This window comes from Macaca thibetana, chromosome 14, assembly GCF_024542745.1.
Source record: "Macaca thibetana thibetana isolate TM-01 chromosome 14, ASM2454274v1, whole genome shotgun sequence".
In the NCBI taxonomy this organism is placed as follows: domain Eukaryota; kingdom Metazoa; phylum Chordata; class Mammalia; order Primates; family Cercopithecidae; genus Macaca; species Macaca thibetana.
Window position 1 is genome coordinate 101,923,106 of NC_065591.1, and position 11,208 is coordinate 101,934,313.

At 41.4% G+C, this 11,208-nt stretch overlaps 1 protein-coding gene across 3 annotated transcripts in view; it reads left to right on the forward strand.

Annotated features, from left to right (window-relative positions):
* The first annotated feature begins 863 nt into the window (after positions 1-863).
* ZC3H12C (zinc finger CCCH-type containing 12C) overlaps positions 864-11,208 on the forward strand; it is a 78,219-nt gene continuing 67,874 nt past the window's right edge. Inside the window, exon 1 of one of the 3 annotated variants that reach the window (XM_050757685.1) lies at positions 864-940. In XM_050757685.1, the coding sequence (XP_050613642.1) occupies positions 917-940 (24 nt within the window). In that variant the 5' untranslated portion in view covers positions 864-916. Of the gene's footprint in view, positions 941-1,076; positions 1,151-1,523; positions 6,273-11,208 lie in introns of those variants that run through there. The other 2 variants (XM_050757686.1, XM_050757687.1) reach the window with 2 other exon arrangements.

The window sequence follows — 11,208 nt, forward strand, 5'->3', positions numbered from 1 at the left end:
CTCCTGAAAGAGATCTGGATGGATCTTGGGTTCACGCTCGATTTTGACACTTTGATTGCCATTTCCATCAAAGCCAATTTCCTTGCTGAAAGAAGTCCTACCCCTGGGTGAAATCCCAACAGTCATTTGTTTAAATTCTTTTATTGGCCTTGTTAATGCAGGGTGTGGTTTTTCCTCATCACGGAATATTGATAAGTAAACAACCACGGGGAACCTGCCCTAAGAAGGCGGCCCGTCGATCTCCTTGACTGCCCAGGACATGATCCGTGTTATTGCTGGGTGGAGAAGGTGTCGCCGAGCGGACAGGCGCCGTCCTGCACCAGGCCGGGGGAGCGGCGCGGGGAGGTCGGGACCCCTGGGTTGGGCCGGGGCAGGGAATGGGCGCGAGGGGAGGCGGCGCGGGAACCTCGGGCAGCCCCAGCGGTTGGGTCGAGCCCGACAGGTTCCAGCAGCTCCCCTCACCCCTCTCCACGCCTCCCGGGTTTTCCCCTTGGCTCGGGGTTTCCTGTTTCAGTTCTCGGCGTTCTCCAGCAGCAGGTGCTGGTTTGCCAACCTCGGCTCCAGAGGCGGCGACGGAGGAGAAGGAAAAGAGGGAAGGGGAGGAGGAAGCGGCGCGGCTGCGGTGGCTGCGGGCGGGCGGGCGAGCGAGCGAGCGAGGAGCGCAGAGCGAGGCGGCGGAGCCGGGTTCGCTCTCGCCCGCGGAGCAGCGGCACGGACGGCGGGCAGGGCCGAGCCGAGCGCTCGGGCGCGCCCGAGCCGGAGCCCCGGCGTGCGGCCAGCTGGCCGGGCGGGAGGCATGAGGGAGCCTCGCACTCGCCCCGCGCCCTAGCGGCGGCCGCGGCAGCCCAGGGCTGAGGCGAGAGGCGGCCGCCTGGCGGAGGGCCCCGGGGCTGCCCCGGCTCCAGGGCATGTAGTGATGGCTGCGGAGAAGAGAATGCAAGTAGGTTGAGCAACAGATTCGAGTGCGCGCGCGTGGGGGGTGTGAGTTGTGCAACCCGGGGAGGGGGCGCCGGGGCTGCGGCCCGCGGAGAGGGCGCGCGGGCGGGCGCGGCTTGGCGCGGGAGGGCCGAGGTGGCCGCTGTCTCCGCGGGCCCCGCTGGCCGCTCGCCGCTTCGTCGCGGGGCTGGCCATGCCGGGTAGCGGCTCCCAGGTTTGTCCTCGGGAAGCGGGTGGGGGGCGCGGACGGCGGCGAGTGCGGTCCTGGGGGAGCCGGTCGTGGGGAGGGCCGCGGGGCCGTGCCCGGGCACCGGGTGGAGGGCGCCGGAGCCGCAGCGACCGCGCCGGGTGATCTCCAGGCCCAGGCGGGTCGGGCTCCGGAGGTCGAGTCGCCGAGCTCCCGCCGCTCAGGTGGGGCCGAGCGGAAAGCCCGGCGCATCCTCTCCGCAGGCAACACCGTCCCCGCCGGGATTTCGGGCGAGGTGAGGCCGGGCTTCCCGGCCCCGCGGCCTAGGGCACCGGTCCCCGTCCGCCCGCCCGGGGGCATAGATCCCGAACATGGAGGCGGGCTCGGGCGCCGCGGATGGAAACGGACACACTGCGCTGCCCCCGCGGCTCAGACTCGCGCGCGCTCGTGGGGCGAGGCATCACTTGGCATCTCAGATCCAGCCCCGGCTATTCGCTTTACTATCCATCGCTCCATCCAGATCGCCAGCACCCCCAGGCTGGGCGTCGCGAAAGCCCCTCACTCCCCCCTCGTCCCTCCTTCACCCCCAGGCTCCAGTCCAGATCCCTTTTACACGCTGCGTTCATTTTAGCGCGGCTAGTTCACATTTTTAACTCCCTACTAAGAAGTGTTACAAATAGAACTTGGGGAAATGAATCCCGCTTTTCTTCCCTAAGCTGTCTCATTTAAAGCCCTTAAAAACAGCCCTAACATCCAAGTACTGATTACTCTGTCTGGGGTTCTTGCCATTTGGTTATCCGTTAACAATCCCGGTTTGTGCTCGGTGTTTTGTGATAAAGAGATGAAATACGAATCCAGATTTAGGGAAAGTTTTCCTATTGGTTGACAAGACTGTATTGGAGTATCCCAGGCCCATCAGGCGCTTATTGATTCAGACTTTTTTTAAACCATTTTAGAATAGATGCAGAGATAATTGGAGCTAAGTATTGTATGTTTAGACATTTGGTAACGTTGTTTAGTTTTTCACTTGTTACGTGCTTGAGTTTTTTCAATTTTTAAAATGCATATTACAAACGGAAAACAAGAGATAAACCTCAAACACAATTTTTGACTTTTCAAGAATCACAAGAAGTCATAAATACAGTGTGTTATAAATGTTTTTGTCTTAATGGACTTAGGATTTAGAGGGTATGACTTCCATTTCTTTAATCACATATACAATTGATTTTAGTGGCAGTTTCTTAATTTTAGTGTTCTCTGGTGTTTGACTACATGATAGCTTCATCAAAGATTTGTAAAATTAATCTTAGTGTCATAAGCCCAGGAAGATGCCTATTTCAGACTTGACCCCCTGTTCACCTGTTTTCTTCCAATTTGGCATGCTTATTTCAAGTTACCTAAATCTGTCTACTTGATGGTACCATAAAAATAGAATGGCCTGTTGACTATGTGCCCATAGTTCAAAATTTTTTAATATTTTTACATGAAAGAGTCAATTTTACTTTCAAAGTAATTTACAAGTTTCTACTTCTAGTGTTTGGTCATCATAAAAGTACTTAAAACATTATAACCAAAGTAAAATGAACTTTTAAATAAACAACAAATTGGTGTTTTTTAGCCTTTATTTAATAATGGAAGTCTAACGGAACTATTTTAGTGTAATGGGAAATATTAAAGAATAGGAAACAGAAACTTGTAATGTTTCTATACTGATGGGAGTTTTTATTAGTCACTTCCTTTTACTAAATTTTTGTTTTAATGACCAGACTATATATAAATACCCTATTTTATATTATGGGATTCTTTGGAGCTAGGTTTTCATGGGTTACCAACATCTGCAAAATTGGATCCCAAGTTGTTAATAGAAATTTTACCTTTAAAACATTTTTCTCCTTCTACAACTAGGTCTTCATTCTAGCAGACCACAGTGGTTGCTACATTAGTTTTAATTACTATCACAAATGTAAAAGTGTTGCTGTTTTAACTTCTTAGTTTGTTTCATTTTTTTTTTTACATTAATTTAGGATTCTTTCATTCTGATTTGATAACATTTTTAAGAAACAAACAAGATATTAAGTAGGGAATGTTTGTATCTTTTTACTGTTGGAATGTAGAATAACACTAATCTGCAGTTATTGCTCATTTGAAACTGGTATGCTTCTGTTCCCTCTGCAAATAATTACTTATCACTCTAGCTGCTGTGTAAGGCCCCCAACCTCTAAAAGGATAGATTATGAACAGAACATAATGCTAAGTGGAATGTACTAAGTTTCGTGAAAAAAGAAGTGAGAAATTCAGGTACTGGGGAGTGCCTCAAAGGGAGGATTTGAGTAGGTAGAGCTGGTTGGGAGTCATTTCCAAATGAGTCAGTGAACCCTGGCAGGAAAGCAGGGAGTGGGTGGTCCAGTATGTGGTGCTTGGGGCAGATGACAGGAGTAGTGAGTGGGTAAGGTGGCAAATAGAATTTTGGAGTAGAGTTTTTATTAGAGCAATATTAAGTAAATAAGATGGTCAGTGAATAATGAAAATTAATTCAATCAGGATTCCAAATTTAAGCCTAAAATATTGAGATTCCAGGATTTGATTGTAAATCTACCAAATGTTCTAAATAAGCTGCTTGTGTTTTGAGTGCTAATATGCCTCATGGGTCTGCAGCATATGAAATCTCATGACTTTACAAAGCGAAAACGTGTGAAGATTCAACAAAACACGTTATAATCTCTGCTGCTGTTTTTCAATTAATAGTTCAGAGAAATGATCAATCAAGAATGTGATTTTTTTTAAGAAAGATCTATTTCAGATCTCTAATTTCTTGGTGATTCAAGATTTGTTTAAAAATGTCATAGGATTAATGTCTGACCATAGTAATTTTTGGCATCTGATAGCATAAAGATAATTTTCAGATCTGTGTTGTGGTGGTATCAATTCTCTACTGTTGCTTTGGTTTTTATAGGTGACATAGTAATAGTCATGTGTATACACTGATGTGCCAGGCAACATGCTAAGTCTACATGCATTATCTCATTTAACCCTTCTATACCTTTATGCATTGCTTCTATTATCCCCATTCTATAGATGTGGAAGCTGAGACACTGAGTTTGAGTAACTTGCCCAAAGTCATATAGCTAGTAAGTTGCAGAAGGGAGTTCAGACCCAGGCAGTCTGACTTTAGAAGCCATGATCTTAACCACTGTGCAGTTCTGCCTCAGTAGGATTCTGTTTTTAGTTTGTTCTCTAAAAAGTGTGTCATCACGTGTGTTGTTTTGTTGACATACACTATTTGAAAATTACGTGATGCATAGTGAATAGGTAAGACGAGAAGGCTTTCCTCTACAAAGTATAATAGTAATAGGACAATACAGAAATCCTGTCTGGCCAGGTAAGTTGAAGGCAAGAACCATGTCTTTTTGCCAGGTTGCTTGGGTTCACTAAAGAGAAAAATCAAAAGACAGTTTCAGCCCAGCGTGGCAAATGATGTAACAGCAGTGTAGTTCACAAAAAGGAGCACTTTTCAAAAGCAACAAACATTTTTAATGAGTAATTTTTAATTGATTTTTATAACTCTTTTCTCAGACTATAGAAATGTAATGTGCTTATTGTGGGAAAATTTAGAAAATATAGAGAAGTATAAAGATTTTAAAACACCTGTAGTCCCATAATCCGGAGATAACTCATTTAACATTATGGCAAATTTCTCACTGTTTAATTATTCTTAGCATCATCACAGGATTGTTTTACTTTCTTAAGGGAAAATGGAAACTAATTTCCCCTAAAGTATAATATACATGGTTTTACATTACAATTACTGACAATAATTCTTATGCCCAGTGACGTAGCCTAAAGCAGAACTCATAAACAGATATCTGAACGTTCAAAGCATTCTGCCTTTAAGATAAGTATCACATCTCTAAGGGTGGACATGGAATAAGTAGAAAATCCCACGGTCTTCCTGCTTACCTGGAACATTTTACACTATCTTCCCTCACCTTTTGCCTGAGTCACACCTTATTCAGGCCTCAGCTTAGATGTCACTTGGTTTACTGAATTGTGGTTTAAGTTTGAGAACGCTATGAAACATTTATTGTGCCAAGTATTGTTCTAAGTGCTCTACATGATATTAATGCATTTAATGCTTACCACCTGCTTAATGAAGAGGTATTTCAGTACCTCTTTTTTCAGATGAGAATACCGAACCACAATGTGGCTAAATAACTTACCCGAGTTCCTACAATTAATAATAGCACAATGAGGGTTCCAATTAATTTAGCCAGGCTAAGTCCCTGTTAAAACAAATACAGTCATGCACTGCATAATCATGTCTTAGCTAAAAACAGACTGCATATATGACAGTGGTGTGTAAGATTATAATAGAGCTGAAAAGTTCCTGTCACCTAGTGATGTCATAGCCATCACCTGATGTCATAGCACAAGGCATTACTCATATGTTTGTGGTGATGCTGGTGTAAACAAACCTACTGTGCTACTGATGGTAGAAAGATAATGAACGATTATGTTACTGGTTTATTTATTTACTATACTATACTTTTTATTGTTATTTTAGAGTGTACTCCTTCTATTTATACGAAAAAAAATGTTAACTGTAAAACAGCTTCAGGCAGGTCTATCAGGAGGTATTTCAGAAGGTGGCATTATCATAGGAGGTGACAGTGCCATGCCTGTTACCACCCCTGAAGACCTTCCAGTGGGACAAAATGTAGAGGTGAAAGGCAGTGATCTTGGTGATCCTGACCCTGTGTAGACCAAGGCTATTGTGTGTGTTTGTGTCTTCATTTTAAATGAAGTTTAAAAAGTAAAAAATTTTCTCGATAGAAAAAAGCTTATAAAATAAAGATATAAAGAAAGAAGATATTTTTGTATAGCTGTACAATGTGTTTCTGTCTTAAGCTAAGTGTTAGTACAAAAGAGTCCAAAAGTTAAAGAAATGAAAAAGTTTATAAAGTAAAACAGTTACAGTAAGAGTAATTTATTGAAGAAAGAAAAATATTTTTGATAAACTTAGTATAGCCTAAGTGTAGAGTGTTTATGGAATCTACAGTAATGTACAGTAATATCCTAGGCCTTCACATTCAGTCACCACTCACTCACTGACTCATCCACAGCAACTTCTAGTCCTGTAAGCTTCATTATGGTAAGTGCCCTGTATAGGTGTACCATTTTTATCTTATAGACTGCATTTTTACTGTACCTTTTCTATGCTTAGATACACAAAGACTTACTGTGTTACAGTGTCCTACAGTGTTTAGTACAGTAATGTGCTGTACAGGTTGGTAGCCTAGGGCCATAGGCTATACCATATAGCCTAGGAGTGTAGTAGGCTGTATAGCCATCTAGAGGTTTGTGTAAGTACACTCTGTGATGTTTGCACAAAGAAGAAATCGCCTAAGGAAGAAAGGCATCTTATGTTCCTTCTCAGAACATAACTTCGTCAAGTGACACATGACTGTGTTAAGGTCTGTGTAACCTAATACGTGTCAATAGATTTGTCTACTGTTGTGAGATTTAAGCAAAATAATGAAATCATCTTTCTTAGGAGTTTGGTTCTAAAAAGATACATCTTTTTCCAGTATAATTGGAATTATATTACTTATAGAACTTGATATCCTACCTTTGCTTTCTCATTTAACATACGCTAAGGATTTTCTCATGACACTTAAAAATATTTCTAACATTGTGTTGTTTTATTTAATCATTCTACTATTTCAGTTAGACATGTATTTTTGTTCCCAATATTTTAATATCATAATGCTTTATTTGACTAGCCCAGTGAAATTTCTTTTTCTGCATCTGTGTTCTTAGGATGGATTCCTAGAAGTAGTGATAAAACAGAATAAACTTTAAGGGTTTTTTATGCCAAAATGCTTTTCAGAAAAGTTATATTGATATGTGCAACCATTAACATAGAGTCAGAGTACTGATTTCATCCCATGTTTGAGCCACGAAGTATTAACTTTGAAAGTGCTTGACAGTTTGATGATGAGCATTAATATCTCATTTTAATGCTGACTTTTCTACTTTATTTTAAATTATTAAGGTAGTACAAACTGGTTAAGATAAGCAAAGTACAGAGAAAAAGCCACCTGAAATCTCCTTCTCAGAAATAACTTCAGGTTAATATTTTGTAAATATTCACCCAATTATTTTTTTTATTCCTGTAGTTATACTTTACAGAATTTGTACATGAATTTTTAAGTAAAAACATATCACAATTACAAAAATAAACTGGGTGTGCTGGCATGTCCCTGTAATCCCAACTACTCAGGAGGCTGTGACAGGAGAACTGCTTGAACCCGGGAGGTGAAAGTTGCAGTGAGCCGAGATTGTGCCACTGCACTCCAGCCTGGGTGACAGAGCAAGACTCCATCTCAAAAAAAAAAAAAAAATCACAAGCATTTTCTAATCCCCCAGTCCTAGGCAAAAGTAATTGGTAATTGCTCACTTCCCTGTGTTTTCAAAATACTTTTTTTCCATAACACCTGCATATTAGATGATAGTTAACTCTTCTTCGTTTCTTTTCTGCTTTCTGTCTCTTCTATTCATCTGTCAATGGAGAAAATACTCCCTAGTGTATAGATTAGTCATAAAAATTAACCGATAGTACAAAATGATAATAATAGTACACCATACTGTACCTAGGATTTTTACCTTGTTAGTAGTCTTTAGGCTCCCTGAGGGCAAGGACACTGTGAGCCACATTATTTTATCCTGATTCTTCTACAGAGTTTGGCACATAGTTCATACTTCATGAATGTGTTTTTATTATTAAAAGCTATATGTTACTTTTTTTTTTTTTTCTGATACAGGGTCTCTCTATGTTGCCCAGGTCAGTCTCGAACTCCTGGGCTCAAGTGATCACCCACCTCCACTTCCCAACGTACTGGGATTACAGGCATGAGCCACCAGGCCCAGCGAAAAGCAATATAGTACTTTAAATGAATCTGCTGGTAGTGGGTATGATAAACAAAAGGAGGTACAGGCATACCTCATTTTATTGTACTTCACAGACATTGCTTTTTTTTTTTTTTTTTTTTTTTTAAACAAATGAAAGTTTGTGGCAACCGTAGGTCAAGCAAGTCTGTCTGTACCATTTTTCCAATAGCATTTGCTCCCTTAGTGTTGCTGGGTCACGTCGTGGTAGTTCTCACAATATTTCAAACTTTTTCATGATTATTTTATCTGTTATGGTGATCTATGATCTGTAATCCGTGATGTTACTATTGTAATTGTGGGGGGTGCTGATAGAAGATAGTAAACTTAATCGAGCAATGTTGTGTGTGTTCTGAGTGCTCCATCGACCAGCCGTTGCCCTGTTTTTCTTCCTCTTCTCAGCCCCCCTATTCTCTGAGACACAACAATATTGAAATTAGGCCAGTGAATAACTCTATAATGGCCTCTACGTATTCGAGTGAAAGGAAGATTCAGGTTCTCTCACTTTAATTCAAAAGCTGGAAATGATTTAGCTTGGGGAGAAAGGCATGTGAAAGCCAGGATAGGCCAAGAGGTAGGCCTCTTGCAACAAACAGCCAAGTTGTGAATGCAAAGGAAAAGTGTGAGGAGATTAAAAGTGCTACTCCAGCGAACACACAAATGAAAAGAAAGGGAACAACCTTATTGCTGATACAGAGAACATATCAGCTATACTTTCTCACTGTATTGCTGGTGATGGTCTGGACAGACAATCAAGCCAGCCACAACATTCCCTTAAGCCAAAGCCTATTCCAGAGAAAGGCATTAACTCTCCCTAGTTCCATGAAGGCTAAGAGAGGCGAGGACGCTGCAGAAAAAAAGTTTGAAGCTAGCAGAGGCTGGTTCATGAAGTTTAAGGAAAAAAGCAAGAGTGTTAGGTGAAGCAGCATGTTATCCAGATCTAGCCAAGATAACTGATGAAGGTGACTACACTAAACAGATTTTTCTATAGACTAAACAGCGTTATATTGGAAGAAAATGCCATCTAAGACTTTTATAGCTAGAGAGGAGAGGACAATGCCTGGCTGCAAGGACAGGCTAAAGGACAGGCTGACTCTTTAAGGGACAAATGCAGCTAGTGACTTTGAGTTCAGTGTTCATCTACCATTTTGAAAATCCTGAGGCCCTTGGGAATCAATGCTATTTTTTTTTTTTTTTTTTTTTTTTTTTTGGAGACAGAGCCTTGCTCTGTCGCCCAGGCTGGAATGCAGTAGTGTGATCTTGGCTCACTGCAACCTCTGCCTCCCGGATTCAAGCAATTCTCCTGCCTCAGCCTCCCGAGCAGCTGGGATTACAGGCCCACACCACCATGTCCAGCTAATTTTTGTATTTTTTTAGTAGAGACGGGGTTTCACCATATTGGCCAGGCTGGTCTTGAACTCCTGACCTCATGATCCACCCACCTGGGCATCCCAAAGTGCTGGGATTAAAGGCGTGAACCACCTTGCCTGGCCCAATGCTATTAAATTAATTAAATCTATTATGCCTGTGCTCTATGAGTGGAACAATAAAGCTTGGATCAGTTTACATCAGTTTACAGCATGCTTTACTGAACATTTTAAGCCCACTGTTGAGACTTACTGCTCAGAAAAAAAGATTCCTTTCAAAATATGTAATATTACCATTCATTGACAGGGTACCACCAAGAACTCTGATGGAGATTTACAAGGAGATTAATGTTGTTTTCATGCCTACTAACAAAATACCCGTTCTGGCAGTCCATGGATCAAGGAGTAATTTTGACTTGCAAGTCTTACTATTTAAGAAATATATTTTGTTAAGGTTACAGCTGCCAGATAGTGATTCCTCTGATGGATCTGGGCAAAATACACTGAAAACCTTCTAGAAAGGATTTACCATTCTAGATGTTATCAGGAATATTTGTGATTCATGAGAAGAGGTCAAAATAGCAGCAATAATAGGAGTTTGGAAGAAGTTGACTCTAACCCTCATGGATGACTTTGAGGGCTTCAAGACTTCAGTGGAGGAAATCACTGCAAATGTGGAACAGATAGCAAGAGAACTGGAATTAGAAGTGGAGCCTAAAGATGTGACTGAATTGCTGCAATCTCATGATAAAACTTGAACAGATGAGGAGTTGTGTCTTCTGGATGAGCAAAGACAGCGGTTTCTTAATTTTGGAATCTACTGGTGAAGATGCCATGAACCATTGTGGAAATGACAGCAAAGAGGATTTCAAAAATTCATCTTAGTTGACAAAGCAGTGGCAAGGTTTGAGAGGATTGACTCCAACCTTGAAAGAAGTTCTGTGGGTAAAATGCTATCAAACAGCATTGCATACTACAGAGAAATCTTTCATGGAAGGAAGAGGAAATCAATGCAGCAAACTTCATTATCATCTTGTTTTGAGAAATTGCCCCAGCCACCCCAGCCTTCAGCAACCACCACCCTGATAAGTCAGCAGCCATCAACATTGAGGCAAGAGCTTTCACCAGCAAAAGGAATATGACTCACTGAAGGCTCAGATCATCATTGGAATTTTGTGGCATTAAACTATTTTTAATGAAGGCATGTAAATGTTTTAGACATAATGCTATTACACATTTAAGAGACTATAGAGTAGTGCAAACATAATTTTTATGGTCACTGGGAAACTAGAAAATTTGCATCACTTGCCCTATTGTGATATTCACTTTACTGTGACATTCACTTTATTGCAGTGGTCTGGAACTAAACCCACAACATTTCCAAGGTATGCCTATGGATGAGTAAGAGATGGTAACAATAATACATGCTGAGCAGATACAATTGATACCCAAACATTTAAAATTTAACCTGGAATGTGTCATGTAATTTCTTCAGGGGCAATACACATTTGCCTTTGAAGAATATAATTAACCTTATTTACTTCTCTTAGTAAAATACTATAAAAGTGAATCTTCCAAAAGGGTAGTCTTTAAAGTGTGCAAGAGCATAACATTTTAACTATTTTAAATGAAAGAATTTATACGCATGTATATTTTTCGTCTTTCAAATAATGCGTAGCCTATGATTTCACTTATTTTGAAAGATAATAGTAGCTAACATTTATTGGTACTAACTTTATGCCAGGCCCAATATTAAGAACTTTGCTTAAATTA